This window comes from Melospiza melodia, unplaced genomic scaffold, assembly GCF_035770615.1.
Source record: "Melospiza melodia melodia isolate bMelMel2 unplaced genomic scaffold, bMelMel2.pri scaffold_291, whole genome shotgun sequence".
Classification (NCBI taxonomy): domain Eukaryota; kingdom Metazoa; phylum Chordata; class Aves; order Passeriformes; family Passerellidae; genus Melospiza; species Melospiza melodia.
Genome location: NW_026948610.1, coordinates 17,393 through 33,917, shown reverse-complemented (window position 1 = coordinate 33,917; position 16,525 = coordinate 17,393). Strand labels below are relative to the sequence as shown.

The 16,525-nt window shown below is 59.3% G+C and overlaps 2 protein-coding genes across 2 annotated transcripts; both read right to left on the bottom strand.

Annotated features, from left to right (window-relative positions):
* Nucleotides 1-5,690: 5,690 nt before the first annotated feature.
* On the bottom strand, nucleotides 5,691-12,732 carry EEF1G (eukaryotic translation elongation factor 1 gamma). The gene is made up of 10 exons (XM_063182670.1): nucleotides 12,655-12,732; nucleotides 11,294-11,452; nucleotides 10,624-10,687; nucleotides 9,689-9,831; nucleotides 8,979-9,122; nucleotides 8,689-8,818; nucleotides 8,164-8,374; nucleotides 7,589-7,761; nucleotides 6,867-6,991; nucleotides 5,691-6,298 (listed from the first exon to the last, which is right to left on the bottom strand). The coding sequence occupies exons 1-10, from the start codon at nucleotides 12,667-12,669 to the stop codon at nucleotides 6,140-6,142; spliced, it is 1,323 nt and encodes a 440-aa protein (XP_063038740.1). The 5' UTR covers nucleotides 12,670-12,732; the 3' UTR covers nucleotides 5,691-6,139.
* Nucleotides 12,733-12,902: 170 nt separating this feature from the next.
* On the bottom strand, nucleotides 12,903-16,085 carry POLR2G (RNA polymerase II subunit G). The gene is made up of 8 exons (XM_063182667.1): nucleotides 15,958-16,085; nucleotides 15,688-15,797; nucleotides 14,843-15,002; nucleotides 14,460-14,510; nucleotides 14,059-14,124; nucleotides 13,626-13,697; nucleotides 13,263-13,296; nucleotides 12,903-13,075 (listed from the first exon to the last, which is right to left on the bottom strand). Exons 1-8 carry the CDS (start codon nucleotides 15,967-15,969, stop codon nucleotides 13,062-13,064), a joined length of 519 nt encoding a protein of 172 aa, XP_063038737.1. The 5' UTR covers nucleotides 15,970-16,085; the 3' UTR covers nucleotides 12,903-13,061.
* Nucleotides 16,086-16,525: the final 440 nt, after the last annotated feature.

Here is a 16,525-nt window from a genome sequence, read left to right as displayed (position 1 = left end):
GCCGGGATCTGGGGAGGGGGCGCGCGGGGATCGCCCCCGGCCCCGGTGGAGTTTGGGGGTCCCAGGGTGGGGCGGGGGTGTCCCCAATTTGGGGGGGGGGGGTGAAAGGGGAAGTGGCGCCCGGAGCGGCCGCGCCCCAAAAACCGCAGAGACCGCGGGGGGGGAGGGGGGGGGGGGAAAGAGGGGGGGGGAAAGGGGGAATCCCCCTCCCCAAATCCCCAAATCCCCTCCCCAGATTCGCCTCCTTGGGGGGCTCTGGGAACCCCAAAATCACCGCGCCCCACCCCAAAAACGGCGGGGACCGCGTGGGGGGAAAAGGGGGTGAAAGACGGGATCCCCCTCCCCAAATCCCCCTCCCCAAATTCTCTTCCTCAAATCCCCTCCCCGGGGGAGTGTTTGAGGTTTGGGAACCCCAAAATCGCCGCGCCCCCCCCCCCCCCCCAAAAATCGCCGCCCCCGCGCTGCGAGCGGCGCTGATGAGCGTTAATTACCGAACCCTCATTACCGAGCGCCCACGCGCGGCCGCGCCCTCGCGGGATCCCGGGGATCCCCCCCCGCCCCCCCCCCAAAATCGGCACCGGGACCCCCCCCGGGGTCCCCCCGGTCCGGGCGGGGCCCTGAGAGGGGAGGGGAGGGGGGGGAACCGCGGCCCCGCCCCCACCGGGGACTCCCCGGGCGCGGCCGGAGGGGGGGGGGCGGGGGGGGGCCACGCCCTGAGCGCGCGCGGGATCCCCGGGACCCCCCCGGGCTACCCCGCCCCCCCCCCCGGGACCCCCCGGGACCCCCCCCGGTTCGGTCACGGGACACGCGTGGGTTTCCCCCCCCCCTCCCCCCGTCCCGCGGCGCTCCCGGAGCCTCCCCGGGACCAACGAGACCCCCCCGAACCCACGGCGGTACCGGAACCCCCCGAGAGCGTCACGGGACCCCCCCCGCACCCCGGGACACCCCCGGAACCCCCCGGGACCACCGGGACCCCCCGGGACACGCCCGTGCCACTCTCGGAACCACCGGGACCAACTCCCGGCGCTCTCGGAACCTCCCGGGCCCGTCCCGGGACCACCGGGACCCCCCCCCGCCCTCCCGGCGCTCCCGAAGCCCCCCGGGACTCCCCGGACACTTCCCCGGCAACTCCCGGGACCACCGGAACCGCCCCGGGACCGTCCCGGGACCCCCTCGCGCCCCTCCCGGAGCCGCCGCCCGTCCCGGTGCCCCCCGGTGCCCCCGGTGCGGTCCCGGTGCCCCCGGTACCTGCGCGCTGCGGGCTCAGCGGCCGGGCCGGGCCATGGCGGTGCCGGTACCGGAGCGGCCCCGGCGGCTCGGTCCGTGCGGAGTGGCCGCGCCCGGGCGGCTCCCGGCTCTTGTAGGGCGGCGGAGCCTCCCCCGCCCCCGGGGAGGGCCCGGCCCGGCCCGGCCCCGGGACAGGGAGCGGCCCGGGACAGCCCCGAGCGAGCGGCGGCGCAGCGGGAGCGGCCCCGGCGCGCCCGGACCGGGAACGAGAACGGGAACGGGAACCGCACCGGGGCGGCACCGAGACGGGGCTGTTCTGGACGCGGTTCTGGACACGGTTCCGGGCCCGTTCTGGGTCCAGTCCAGGCCCAGTTCTGGTCCCAGTCTGGTCCCGGTCTCGTGCAGTTCTGGGCCCAGTTCCAGTCCCGGTCTGGGCCCCGTTCTTGGCCCGGTACAGGGCGGTTCTGGCCCAGTCTAGTCCTGGTTCTGGTCCCGGACTGGTGCTGTTCTGAGCCCAGCCTGGGGCAGTTCTGGGTCAGGTTCTAGTCCCAGTCTGGTCCCGGTTCTGGGCCTGGTCTAGTCCCGGTCCTGGTCCCGGTTCTGGTCCCAGTCTGGTCCTGGTTCTGGGCCCGGGACGAGGCAATTCTGGTCCAGGTCTAGTCCCGGTTTGAGCCTGGTTGTATCCTGGTTCTGGCCCAATTCTGGGCCTTGTCTATTCCCGGTTCTGGTCTGGTTCTGATCCCGATCCGGTCCCCATTTTAATCCCAGTCCTGGTCTAATTCTGGTCCCGGTCCCAATCTGGTCCCACTCCTAAACCTGATCCAGTCCCAGTTCCGATCCCGATCCAGTCCCAGTTCCAGTCCCGGTGTAATCATGGTTCCAGTTCTGGTTCTGATCCCGATCCAGTCCTCGTTCCAGTCCCGGTTCCAGTCCCGGTTCTGGTCCCGGTATCGGTTTCAGTCCCAGTTCTGATCTCAGTCCGGTCCCGGTTCTGATCCCGATCCAGTCCCGGTTCCAGTCCCGGTTCTGATCCCGGTATCGGTTTCAGTCCCAGTTCTGATCTCAGTCTGGTCCCGGTTCTGATCCCGATCCAGTCCCGGTTCCAGTCCTGGTTCTGGTCCCGGTTCCGGTCCGGGCTCCACTGGACAATCCCGGACCGGGACCCCCGGCCCCTCCCCAGGTGAGTCCCAAGCCCCGCCCCCCCAGGTAACCCCAACACCCCCAGGTGAGCCCCAAATCCGGGGGGGGGGCGGGAGGGGGGAATCCCCCAGACCCCCAGAATCACCCAGAACTGGGGGGGACTGGGAGGGCACTGGGGGGGATACTGGGACAGGACTGGGCTGGGATGGGACTGGGGCGTACTGGGGGGATACTGGGGTATATTGGGGTATACTGGGATGGGACTGGAGGATTCTGGGCAGGGACTGGGGGGCACTGGGCGGTATGGGGAGCCCTGGGGGGTGTCGGGACCCTCAGGCGCCGCTCCCAGTTCGGCCCAGTCCATACTGGGAGCCACAATCTTCCCAAAATCCGGGACTTTTCCCACTCTTGAAAATCCAATTCCTCCCAAATTTCCCCAAACTCTTCCAAATTCTCCTGAATTTTCCCCAAATTCCCTCAAATTCTCCCAAACTTTCCCTAGAAATTCTCCCCAATTTCCCCAAATTCCCTCAAATTCTCCTGGTTTTCCCCAAATTCCCCTGAAATTATCGTCAAATTCCCCCAAATCCCCCTTCCCGATCTTTTTCCCCACCTGCGGTTCCGGGGCCGTTCCCGGTGGAACTGGGGCCCATTTTGGGGCAATTTGGGGCAATTTTGGGTAAATTTGGGGCTGCTTTGGGGCCATTTTGGGGTTGATTTTGGGGCCGTTCCTGGTGGGACCAGGACCGATCCCGGGCCGGTTCTGGGGCCGTTCCCGGGGTGGTACCGGGACCATTCTGGGGCCGGTTCCGGGGCCCTTTTGGGGCTGTTCTGGCGCCGTTTTGGGACAGTTCCCGGGTGGGATCGGGGCCGATCCCGGGTGATTTTGGGGCCGATCCGGGTCCGTTTTGGGGCCACTCCCGGATCCGTTCCCGGGACTGTTTTGGAGCCGTTCTGGGGCCGTTCCCGGGCAGTCCTGGAGCCGTTCCCGGCCCAGTCCTGGGCTGTTTTGGTGCCGTTCCCGGGTAGTTCTGGAGCCACTCCCGGACCTGTTCCCGGCGCAGTTTTGGAGCCGTTCCGGGGCCGTGCCCGGGGCAGTTTTGGTGCCGCTCCCGGGCCCGTTTTGGAGCCGATCCGGGGCCGTTCCGGGCGGTCCCGGAGCCTCCGGTGCCAAATCCCGGCGCATTCCCGAGCGCTGCCTCATCACCCCCGCCCCCCCGGGCCCCGCCCCGGGCCCCGCTACGCCCGGGGGGACACCAGGGGGACACGGGGGGGACACCAGGGGGACACGGGGGGGACACCGGGAACACGGGGGGGACACGAAGGGACACGAAGGGACACCGGGAACACGGGGGCGGACATGGGGCGGACACGGGAGCGGGACACAAAGGTGACACGGGGGGGGGACATTGGGGGACACCGGGGACACCCCCGACACCCCTCCCCCCCCCCAGAAACGCGGCTCGCGGTGGGGGAGGGGCGGATCCGCTGTCACCTCCAGATGTGGCGACACCGCTGGAAAGGACACGGGGGGGGGGGGGGGGGGGACGACACGAGGGGACCCCCCCGGGGCGGGGGGAGGAGTTGTTTGGGATTTTTGGGATTTTGGATGTTTGGGATTTCGGCTGTTTGGGCTGTTTGGGATTTCGGCTGTTTGAGATTTCGGCTGTTTGAGATTTCGGCTGTTTGGGATTTGGGCTGTTTGGGATTTGGGCTGTTTGGGATTTGGGCTGTTCGGGATTTTGGATGTTTGGGATTCCGCCCTGGCCCGGCGCCACCGGGGCCGCGCTTGGGGACACGTGGGCGACAAAGGGGGGGCGGCAGGGGGGTCTGGGGGGGGCAGCGCGGGGGAACCGCGGAATTCACCAAAATTCACAAAAAATGGCTCAATTCCGGAATTCCTGGAATCCCAAAAATTCCCGGATTCCCGGGAGCCGCGGGACGGGGACAGGAGGGGACAGGAGGGACAGCGGTGGTGGCACCTGGGTGGGGACAGCTCACGGTGACACCGCCCTGGGGCACTCGGTGGCACTTCAGCGGTGCCAGCTCACCTGGGACACCTGGGGCACTTTGGGACACTCGGTGGCACTCGAGGGGTGCCAGCTCACCCTGGGGCACCTGGGTGGCACTTTGGTGACACTCAAGCGGTGCCACCTAACCCTGGGACCTCTGGTGGCACTTTGGGGCACCTGGTAGCACCTTGGTGGCACCCGAGCAGCGCCACCTCACCGCGGGACATTTGGTGGCACCTTGGCGGCGCTGGGCGCGGCCTGGCGGTGACGCTGGGCGTGGCCCCGCCCGCGGGTGGCACCTGGTGGCACTTTGGTGGCCCCGGGGCGCGGCCCGGCCGGGTGTGGCCCCCGGTGACGCTGCGGTGACGTTGTGGTGACGCTGCGGTGACACCGGGGCGGGGCCCGGCCCCGGGGATGCCCTGGGACAGGTGCGACCCCTCCCCCCCCCGGTGTGACCCTCCTGTCCCCTCCCCCCCCCGCGAGATTCGGGGCCCGGGGGGGGAGGGGACAATGGGGGGGGGGGGGGGGGGGGCGCTGTCACCGCGCGGGGGTGACTCAGGAGGGAACTGGGAGGGACTGGGGCCAAACTGGGAGGGACTGGGGCCAAACTGGGACAAACTGGGGCCAAACTGGGAGGGACTGGGGCCAAACTGGGAGGGACTGGGGCTAAACTGGGGGGAACCGGGGGTAAAGTGGGGCTGAACTGGGACTGAACTGGGATCAAACTGGGACTGAACTGGATCCAGATGTGGCCGTTGGGGGGGGGGGGGGGGGCGGGGCCACATCTGGCACTGTCCGGGGTGGGGGAGGGGAAGCCCAGGAAGGAAATGGGGGAGGGGTTACTGGTTTGTACTGGTTTGGGGGCGGTTACTGGTTTTTTACTGGTTTATACTGGGAGCGCCCCCCCCCCAGATGTGGGGGAGGGGATCCTGGGGAGCATTCACAGAAAATTTCAGAATTTCTGCCCCAATTTTGTCAGGATTTGGGATTTTTTGGGGTTTTTTTGGGGCTGGGGTCACCCCAGGACCCCCCAAAATTCCCAGGACTGCTCCAGGTTCTCGTCCTGATCGAAGCTTTTGAGGGATTTGAAGGAAAAATCGGGAATTTTGGCTACCCTGGGATATCCTGGAACCTTCTGGAACTCCCTGGAATGTCCCAAAATCCCCCAAATCCTCCCCCAAAATCCCCCCAACAAACCCCAAACTTCTCCCCAAAAAATCCCTCAAAAAATCCCAAGCCCTCCCAAAATCCCCCAAATCCTCCCCAAACCCCCAAACTGCCCAAAAAACCCCAAACCACTCCAAACTCTCATCCTGTCCCAAACTTTTTATTGGATGGAGAAACAAAACTCCCAGAGGGCCCCGAAATCCTGAGATTTCAGCCCAAAATCCTGGGGTTTCAGCCCAGAATTCTGGGATTTCATTTGAATATCTTGCCCTGGTTGAAGGGCTCTGAAACGCAAGGACTTTTGCCCAAAATCCCAGGATTTTGACCCAATTTATTTAAAGACCTTGCCCTGCTTGAAAGGCCCTGAAACCCGGGATTTTCATCCAAAATCCCAGGATTTCAGCCCAAATTTTATTTAAATATTTTGACCTGCTGAAACTCTTCAATTTCTCACAAAAAAAAAATCGAATTTTTGACCGCAAAAGCCGGGATTTTTGCCCAAAATCACGGGATTTTATTTGCAGATTTTGCCCTGGTTGAAGGGCTCTGGAACCCCGGATTTTTTGCCCAAAACCCGAGGAATTTGCCCCATTTCATTTGAAGATCTTGCCCTGGTTGAAGGGCTTCCCCACGTGCCTGAACTCGCCCTCCCACATGAAATATTCGGTCACCAGCGTCCGGCACTCGGCGCTGTCGGGGTCCAGCTTGCGCCAGGTGTACGACTCGTAATCCACCTGCCAGTCCGGGCACAGCTGCGAAAAATGGGGCAAAAAACACAGAAAATGGGAGTTAGTGACAAAAGTCCTGAATTTCCTGCGAAAAAATCTGATATTCCCAGCGAAAACCCTGTGAAAATTGGATATTCCTGTCAAAAACTGCACGGAAATTTGGATTTTTGGGGTGTACGACTCTTCATCCACCTGTCAGTCCTGGCACAGCTGGGGAAAATTGGGGAAAAACCAGAGAAATTGGGTATTAGTTAAAAAAAAATAAGTTTTCTGCAAAAAAAATCTTGTATTTCCATCAAAAACCCCATGGAAATCGGCATTTTTGGGATATTTCAGCGGAGATTTTTGAGGTTTGCTCCCTGTAAACCTCATCAGACTGATTTTTTTGGGGGAATTTTGTGGATTTTTGCAATTTCCTCACCATGAAAGCAGCTCCTGCCCCCTCATCACCCAGACCTTGCGTTTTGGGATATTTTGGGCTGTTTTGGGATATTTCAGTGGGGATTTTTGGGATTTTCTCCCCGTAAACACCATCCATGGATTTGCTGGGACTTTTTTGGGGTAAATTTTGTATTTTTTGGTATTTCCTCACCGTGAAGGCCAGCTCCTGCCCCCTCATGACCCAGACCCCCGAGATGCTGCTGTCGTGGTCCTTCCCAAAGAGCACCACGGAGGCGAAGGCGTTCTTCCTCAGCTTGTCCAGGCGCTGGAACATCCCTGCGAAAACGGGGGAAAAACGGGAGAAAATGGGAAAAATGGGACAAAAATCATGGGAAAAACATGAAAAAACGGGGAAAAAATGAGAAAAAAAAAAGGGAGAAAATGGGAAAAACGGGAAAAGACAGGGAAAAACAGGAAAGATCGGAAAATAAAAACAAAAATAAAAGGGGGGGAAGGCAAAAAATGGGAAATAAATGGGAAAAAGGGGAAAAAGGGGAAAAAAATGAAGGAAAAATGGGAAAAAACAGGAAATATTGGGGAAAATGGGAAAAAATGGAAAAAAATGGGGAAAAGCTGTAATGAGGTTGCAGCTCATGAAGGTGTGGCTCAGTTCCTTGGGGTGGGACAGGACAAGGACAAGGACAGGGATGAACATAAGGAAAAAGAGAATGATGAAGACGCTGAGGATGAGGATGGTGAAGATGAGGGTGAGGAAGGCGCGCCTGTGAGGAGGTTGCAGCTCAGGAAGGTCTGGCTCAGCTCCTCAGGGTAGGGAAGGACAAGGACACGGACACGGACAGGGATGGGGATGAGGATGGAGGATGAAGATGATGATGAAGAGGAAGATGACAAGAAGGTGATGAAGGCACACACCTGTGATGAGGTTGCAGCTCATGAAGGTCTGGCTCAGCTCCTCGGGGTACCGGTACTGGCAGTACCACAGGGACCAACCCTCGCGGTCAAAGTGCTCCCAGAAATGGGGCAGGGCCACGCTCAGCGTGTCCTCGTTGGAGTACTTGCGCTTGAACTCGTCCAGGACAAACGGACTGTGGACAGACAGAGCGACGCCCGAGTGACCCACAGTGACCACTGACCCCTCACAGTGACCCTGACCCCACCGTGTGACCCTGAACCCTGTGGTGTCCCCCTGCTCCCACGCTCAGCGTGTCCTCGTTGGAGCGCTTGAACTCGGCCAGGACAAACGGACTGCGGACGGACAGATGGACACAGAGTGACCCCTGAGTGACCCTGAGCCCTCAGTGATGACCCCTGACTCCTCAGTGTCCCCAGGTGTGCCCCTAACCCCCGCCAGGTGTGTCCCCACCTCTTCAGCAGGTGTGCAAAGGGGTCCTCGGCCTTGGGCTCGGCTGCCAGGACCTGCCAGGTGTGTCCCTAACCCCTCCAGGTGTGTCCCGGGTATCTCAGGTGTGTCCCAGGTGTGTCCCCACCTCTTGGGCAGGTGTGCAAAGGGGTCCTTGGCCTTGGGCTCGGCTGCCAGGACCTGCTCGCACTCGTCCAGCTCCTCCTCGGGCTGCGGCCGCTTCTCCTCCTTCCGGGGGGGCTTCTCCTTCTTGGGGGGCTCCTTCTCCCCCTTCTCCCCCTTCTTGGGGGCCTCCTTGTCCTTGTCCTTGCGGGCCTGGCTCTCCGCAAACTTCTTGGCTTTGTTAACAAAAAAAATCTGATTAATTTGGAGCTTTCTTAGGGAAAAAATGCACAAAAATTCGCTGCATCTCCCCCAGGTGAGTCCAGGTGCGCCCACCGTCGAACTGGGCCATCCTCTGGCACAGCTGCTCCTCCCCCAGGTTTGCCCGGGTGCCCACAGGTGTGTCCCACTCCCCAGATGTGCCCATGTATCCCCCCAGGTGTGCCCACCGTCCAACTGGGCCATCCTCTGGCACAGCTGCCCCTCCCACAGGTGTGTCCCACCTCCCAGGTGTGCGCCCAGGTGTGTTACACCCCCCAGGTGTGCCCACCGTCGAACTGGGCCATCCTCTGGCACAGCTGCACCTCGCCCAGCACGGCCTTGAACTGGGGCTGGTTCAGGCAGGTGAGGAACCAGCGCGTGACGTTCCCAAAGGGGCCCCGGAACGCCGGGTCCAGCACCTGGGGAGGGATAAACACCCTAAATACACCTGGGATCTCGTAAATACACCTGGGATCCCCAGAACCACCCCCAGGACACCCCTAAACCCCTCTGGGATTCTGAAAAAACCTCCCTGACACCCCCAGAATGACCCAAAATGGCCCCAAATCCCCGCGGTACCTGTTTGTAGAGCCAGAGCAGGGCGCAGACCAGGCTGATGTCGGCCAGGCTCACCCTCTCCCCCACCAGGAACGTTCTGGTTCTCAGGTGCCCGTCCAGGACCCCCAGAACCTTCCGGACCTCCTCCTTCGCCACCTCCGTGGCCTGCGGGACCAAACATCGGTGAATGGAACCCAAAATTGGGATGGGGGACCCCAAAATTGAGGAATGCACCCCAAAATTGGCGAACGCATCCCAAAATTGGGGAACAGACTCTGAAATTGGGGAATGCACCCCAAAATTGGGATGGGGGACCCCAGAATTGGGGAACGAGGCCCGAAATATGGGAATGGGCCCCAAAATTGGGAAACAGACCTGGAAATGAGGGAATGGACCCACAAAATGGGGAATGCATCCCAAAATTGGGATGGGTCACTCTGAAATTGGGGAATGCACCCCAAAATTGGGACGAGGAACCCGAAATATGGGAATGGACCCCAAAACTGGGGAGGGGAACCCCAAAACCACCCCTGACCCTCCCAAATCCCCTCAGAGCTCCCTCAAGACCCCCCCTAAAAACCCCAAATCTCCCCAGACCTGTTTGTTGTAGTGCAGGATGCCCAGAGTGGGGAACACCCAAATAATAATATAAAATAAATTTTAAAAATACCTGAAAAAATCCTAAGAAAACCCCCCCAGAAATCCCAAAACGTCCCCAAATGCCCCGGTACCTGTTTGTTGTAGTGCAGGATGCCCAGCGTGGGGAACACCCAGGTGCTGGCCGGGGGGACGACGTCGCTGTCGGCGAAGTTCACCCACTGCAGGACAGCGGCCGCGGCCTCAGGGGTGCTGCCCCGCAGCTCCTCCGTGCTCACTGCGCCCGAAAGGGTTAATTAATTAACCAACAGGGTCATTAATTAGCCAGGGGGGGCGTTAATTAGGGGAGGGACTCATTGAAGGCCACGAGGAATCGTTAATGAGCAGTGAGGGATCATTAATGGAGAATAAAGTGATGAAATTGGTGCTGCCCCGCAGCTCCTCCGTGCTCACTGGGTGGGAAAGGGTTAATTCATTAACCAACAGGGTAATTAATTACCCAGCATGGATACTAATTAGCCACGAGGGTCGTTAATTAGCCAGGGGCTCGTTAATTAGGTGAGACATACATTAAAGGGTAAAGGAACAAGGAACAATCAGAGTTGTGAACTCTTGTCTTGAATTCACTGAGAAGTAAAAAGGGTTAATTAATTGGCCAAGGGGGATCATTAATTAGTCAAGGGGATCACTAATTAGACAAAGGGGTCATTAATTAGCCAGGAGGATTGTTAATTAGATGCAAAACTGGTTAAAAGGCAAGAACACATTAAGAGGGGGATTGAAGCAATGAGGTTGGAGCTCACTGGGGGCGGAAGAGTTAATTAATTAACCAGCAGGATAATTAATTAGCCAAGAGAAGCATTATTTAGGGGAATGACTCGTTAAAGGATAGGAGGAGTCATTAATGAGCAAAAGGGATCATTAATGAGCTATCCCTGATTGATTCTGAGCCCCACAGGAAAGGGTTAATCAATTAATGAATTAATTAACCAAGAGGAAGGAGACCAATTAAGAGCAGAACTGCACTAATTAAGGCCCAACCAGGCCAATTAATTAATTAATGACCCACCATAGTAGGCGATAGCGTTGCTCTCGAAGACGCAGAATCCATCGTCGCCTTCGAAGGCCGGGACCTGCGGGGGAGATTTGGGGTGAAACTCCCGAAAACCCCAAAAATAAACCCCCAAAAAACCCCAGAACTTTAAATTGTCCCATCAAAAATTACCCCCAACCTTTAAATTCACACCTAAAAAATCCCAAATCTCCCCCAAAAACCCAAATCTCCACCTCAAACCCCCCCCAAAACCCCTCAAATTCTCCCCTCAAAAATCCTCAAAACTTTAAATTCCCACCCCAAAACCTTCAAATTCCCTCAAAAATATCAAATCCCCCCAAAAACCCCAAATCCCCCAGAAACCTCAAGTTCCCTCCCCAAACCCCAAAATTCCCAAACCCCAAATTCTGTTAACGCCAAACTTCCCAAATTCTTATTTTTGGGGTTTTTAGGGTGTTTTTTGTGGTCAGACCTCAGCTTCCCCAATGGGAACTTCTTGCGGAACTGGGGGTTCCGAACCTCCCCAAAACCCAAACCCAATTTTTAGGTTATTTTTGGGTTATTTTACCTTTCACAGGGGAAAACTTCCTGAGGAACTGGGAGGTCTGAATGTCCCAAAGCCCAAACTCAAACCCCCCAAACCCCAACTTTTGGGTTATTTTGGGTTATTTTATGGCTACTTTACCTTTCCCAGAGGGAACTTCTTGAGGAACTGGGGGCTGCGGTTGGTGTGGCCGAAGCTGAAGTGCGGCGGGGTGGAGAGCACGCGGAGCCGAGCGCCCGAGTACTGAGCGGCAATCAGGGCCTTGAAGGCTCGCCAGTTCTCGGGGTACGTGTACAGGGTCTGGGGATGGCACCAGAGCCTCACCAGGGCGTCCCAAAAAAGTCCCCAAAAATCTGGGACATTGGGTGGCACAGGGGGTCTCAAATTGGGGACCTAAAGTTGGACCCGCGGTGACTGGGGTGTGAAATCGTGAGATTTTGGGGTACAGGATGTCCTGAGGGTCCCCAAAGTGTCCCCAAAACATCACTTAAAATGTCCCTAAAGTGTCCCCAAAAATGTGGGACATTGGGATGGCATAGGGGGTCCCGAATTCGGGAGCCGCAGTGATCGTGGTCTGAAATCGCGCTGGATTTTGGGGTACAGAATGCCCAGAGATCCCCCAAACTGTCCCTAAAGTATCCTCAAAATGTCACCAAAGTGTCCCCAGGGTTTGGGACATTGTGGCACTGGGGGTGCTGAAATAGGGACTTCAAGTTGGACCCCCAGTGATTGGGGGGTGAAATCCCCCCCGGGTTTTGGGGTACAGGACAGCCAGAGGGTCCCCAAAGTTTCACCAAAATGTCCCTCAAAGTGTCGCTAAAGTGTCTGCAAAATGTCACCATAGTGTCCCCAAGGTCTGGGACACAGGGGTGACAGAGGAGGTCCCGAATTGGGGACTTAAAGCTGTGATTGGGGTGTGAAACCCCCCGGATTTTGCGGTACAGGACGCCCAGAGGGTCCCCAGAATGCCCCCAAGATTTGGGGCTCTGGGGTGACACTGAGGGTCCCGATATGAGGGGGTACAAGAGAATGAGGGCCCTGAGCCCCCCGGATTTTGCGGTACAGGACGCCCAGAGGGTCCCCAGAATGTCCCCAAGATTTGGGACAGTGGTGTGACACTGAGGGTCCCGATATGAGAGGGTACAAGAGAATGAGTGCCCTGAGCCCCCCGGATTTTGGCGTCCCCGGGCAGGATTTGGGGGGAAATCGGGGCAGGGAGACCCCAAAATGTCCCCAAGGGTCTCTCCAAAAGTGACACCGCCCCCTCCCCTCATGAGGGGACACCCCCAAACCCCCCCCGCCCCCTCCGAGCCCGGCTCCCCTCAGGGCCGCCCCCCCACTCCCTTCCCGCCGCCATCCGCGCCCCCCGGAGCATCCCCGCCGCTCCGGACCCGGCCGGGCCTCATCCCCGGTGTCCCGCGGCTGTCCCGGTGGCGGCAGACAGGCGGCGGGGCGGCGGGGGAAGGAGGATGGCGGCGGATGGCGGCAGCGGCCGCACTCACCCCGGACACCGCCATCTTGGAGAGCGCGGAGAGAAGGCCGGGCCGCGGCCGCAAAGCGCGGAAGGGGGTCAGGGCGACAGCGCGACAGCGGCGCGCGGCCACGCAAAGCGCGGTTGCCGTGGAAACGAGGGTGCGCTTAAAGGGGCGATGCCGCCTTAAAGCGGCGATGGCGCGGTGGGGCCCGCTCCGAGGTAAAGACCCCTCCCCAAATTCCAAACCCTCCCAAAAGAAGAGGAAAAGGCGCAAAATGGATGAAAAAAAACCCTTTTATTTGGAACGTGGAGGGGAAAGACAGAGCCCCACCAGCTCTGGGGATGGCCCTGCCACCAGAACCCCTCAAAATTGGGGACAGACCCCCAAAATTGGGGGGGCACAAATTGAGGAGGGGTCGCAGCTGCTGCTGGGGCTCAGCTGACGAGGCCTGGGGGGAGAAGGGGAAGGGGTGAGGGCGGAGGGATCCCAAATCCCCCTCCCCCAAATTCCCCTGGGGGTGCCCCCAGCCCCAAAAGCCCCCCGAGGACCCCCCAAAATCCCCCCCTGGACCCCCAAAACCCCTCTGAGACCCCCAGAATCCCCCCTAGGACCCCCAGAATCCCCCCAGAACTCACCCAGGTAATCGTCCATCAAGGAGCCAATGGCAAACTGCAGGGGAGAGAAAAGAATTTCAGGAATCCTCCCCAAATTTTGTGATTTTCCCCAGAATATCAGGATTTCTCCCTCAAATCCCAGAATTTTGCCCAGTTTTGGGCTGTTTCCCCCTCCCAAATTTTGGAATTTACCCCCCCAAAATTTGAGATTTATTTCCCAGATTTTCAGGATTTCCCCCCAGATTTTGGGATTTCCACCCCCCCAAATTTTGTGATTTTTTTTCCCCCTCATTTTGGGATTTTCCTCTCCAAATTTTGGGACTTTTCCCCCTCCCAATTTTTGGGTTTTCCCCCCCTTTTTGGGGTTCCCCCCCCCCCACTGACAATGTCGTTCTTGTCCACGCGGGTGCCCACGATCTTCAGCCGGATTTCATCGTCCTGCTGGATCACGATGTCCTGGGGGGGATAGACGGACATTGGGGACCCCCTGGGACCCCCCAAAACCCCTCAAACCCTTCAGGACCCCCTCCCCAAATCCCTCAGACCCCTCAGGATCTCCCCAAGCCCCCCAGGGCCCCACTGGATCACGATGTCCTGGGGAGGTGGACGGACGGACAGACGGACATTGGGGACCCCCTGGGACCCCCCAAAACCCCGCAGAACCCCCCAGACCCTCCCAAGTACCTCCAGACCCCCCCAAACCCCTCAGAACCCCCCCAGGATCCCCAAGAGCCCCCCAGGATCCCTCAGGACCCCCCCAAAACCCCCCCAGGACCCCCCTAAAACGCCCCAGGACCCCCCAAAGACCCCCCCTCACCTCATCGACGGTTTTGTAGCAGGGGGGGTTGGAGTTGGGGTCGAATTCCATCTCGGAGGGGATGGACTGGGGGGAAAGGGGGCGTCAGGGGGGGTCCCCAAAGGGATCTTGGGGCACATTTGGGGTCCCCAAAGGGATTTTGGGGCAGTTTAGGGAGATTTGGGGTCCCCAAAGGGATTTGGGTGGAAATGGGGGGGGGGGTTTAGGGGTCCCCAGGAGGAGTTTTGGAGTCCCCTCCCCCCTCAGTGGCACTTTTGGGTGTCCCCTCCCCCTTTTGGGGTGTCCCCGCCCCCTTTCCGTGTGTCCACGCCCCTTTAGGATTGTCCCCTCCCCCTTTCTGGGCATCCCCGCCCCCTTAGGGTTGTCCCCGCCCCCTTTCCGAGTGTCCCCGCCCCTCTCACGTGGCGGGAGATGAAGCAGGACATCGGCCCGATCTCGGTGAAGAGCCCGACCTGGGGAAATGGGGCAAAAAGGGACAGAAACGGGAAAAAGGGACACAAAGGGACAGAAGGAGAAAACAGCGTTAAGAAAGGGGTAAAAAGTGACAAAAAAGGCACAAAAAGAGACAGAAAATGGGTGGAAAAGGGATGGGAAGGGGGGTCAGGGCCCCGCAGAGCCCCAGAATTGTCACCTGGGTGACCCCAAAACACCCCCAGGACCCCCCAAACCTCCCCGGAACCCCCCAAAATCCCCCCGAACCCTCCCGAGACACCTCGGGGTCACCCCCAAAGTGTCACCTTGTCCCCCTGTGTGACCCCAGTGTGACCCCAGTGTGACCCCTGACCTTGTTGACCTGGGTGACCACGGCGTCCACGACCTCCCCCTTGAAGGGCCGGAACACGATGGCCTTGTAGCGGACGGGGTAGAGGACAAACCCCCGGCCGGGCTGGATCACACCAGCCCCGATGTTGTCAATGGTGGTCACTGCTATAACGAATCCGTACCTGAAATACAATTTATACAGCATTTATGGGGTTATTTATGGGGTTATTGGGGGTTATTGGGGTTCCCTTGTGCTGGACAGGGTAAAGGACGAAACCACGGCCGGGCTGGATCGCACCGGCTCCGATATTGTCAACTGTGGTGACAGCAATGACAAATCCATACCTGTAATGGGGTTTATATTGAATTTATTGGGATTTATTGGGGTTTGTGTGAGATTTGTTGGGATTTATTGGGGTTTTATTGAGGTTTATTGGAGTTTATTTGTGTTTATTTGGATTAATTCAGGTTAATTGGGACTTATTTAGGTTCATTGGGGTTTACTGAGATTTATTGGGGTTTTTGCGAAATTTATTGGGGTTTATTGGGATTTATTGAGTTTTTGTGGGGTTTTTTGGGCCATTTGGGATTTTTGGGGGTGTTTGGGGTGACCCAGAGGCATCTCAGCAGAATTTAGGGGGATTTTGCGGGTTTTAGGGTGGATGTGGGGGGTCCCGGGGTTGTTTTGGGTTCTTTTGGGGCCGTTTTTAGCATTTTTGGGCTTCTCGGGATACCGGGAGGTCCCGGGGGGCATCCCAGGGATGTCCCAGGGAGGGATTTTGGGTTTCCCGCGGGTGGATTTGGGATTTTTGGGGCTGTATTTTGGATTTTCGGTCCCTCCCGGTCCCCCCCGGTTCCCGCGCTCACTTCCCGGTGCAGGTCCCCTCCACCTCGGTGAAGAGTTTCTGTTTGACGGTGTTCAGCAGGTTGGGCCCGAAGTACCGGGGGTGCAGGAGGATCTCGTGCTCCAGGGAGATCTGCGGGGGCACCGGGAGGCACCGGAAGTTACCGGGAGGCACCGGAAGTTACCGGGAACGCTCCAGGAGGGCTCCCAAGGGCGGGAACACTCCCGGGACCCCTCCCCGGTGTGACACGTGACCCTCCCGGTGCCGCACGTGACCCCCCGGTGCCGCTCACGTGGTAAAACATCCTCGGGCCGCCGCCGCTTCCGCAACGCTTCCGCTTCTGCCGGAAGTGACGGAATCCCGCCAGCGAGCGTGGCGCTGATTGGTCTCCGGAGAGCGAAGCCCCGCCCACCAAGATGAGAGCCGCGCCCAGGGAAGGGGCGGGGTTGCGGCCCGAGAAAGGGCGGTGATTGGTCGGTTATGAGCGATTGGCGGGGTCAGGTGGGTGATTGACAGGGCGGGGATCGGGAGTGCCCCGGGAGCGCCAAAGACCCCCCAGGGACCCCCGGGAGCCCCCAAAATACCCCGGGAACCCCCAAAACATCCCGGGGACCCCCAAACCTTTCCCCAAATCCCCTCTGGACACCCCCAGACCCTCCTGAGACCCCCCAAACCCCCTCCCAACCCATCTGGTCACCCTCAAGGACCTTCTGGATACCCAGACCCTCCTGAGACCCCCAATACAGCCCCGGGACTCTCCTGAGACCCCCCAAAACTCCCCTGGGACCCCCAAACCATTGCCCCCAAGCCATCTAGACACCCCCAAGGATCCCCCAAACACCCCCAGCCCCTCCCAAACT

Excerpts from the sequence above, each read along its gene's own strand:
- EEF1G (XM_063182670.1), bottom strand. Across the intron at positions 8,375-8,688 it reads GAGGATGGCCCAGTTCGACG|CCAAGAAGTTTGCGGAGAGC; the intron begins GTGGGCACACCT and ends TTGTTAACAAAG. Across the intron at positions 6,299-6,866 it reads GGCAGGAGCTGGCCTTCACG|CTGTGCCCGGACTGGCAGGT; the intron begins GTGAGGAAATAC and ends CATTTTTCGCAG.
- POLR2G (XM_063182667.1), bottom strand. Across the intron at positions 14,511-14,842 it reads TGGTCACCCAGGTCAACAAG|GTCGGGCTCTTCACCGAGAT; the intron begins GTCAGGGGTCAC and ends CCATTTCCCCAG. Across the intron at positions 14,125-14,459 it reads CCTGCTTCATCTCCCGCCAC|TCCATCCCCTCCGAGATGGA; the intron begins GTGAGAGGGGCG and ends CTTTCCCCCCAG.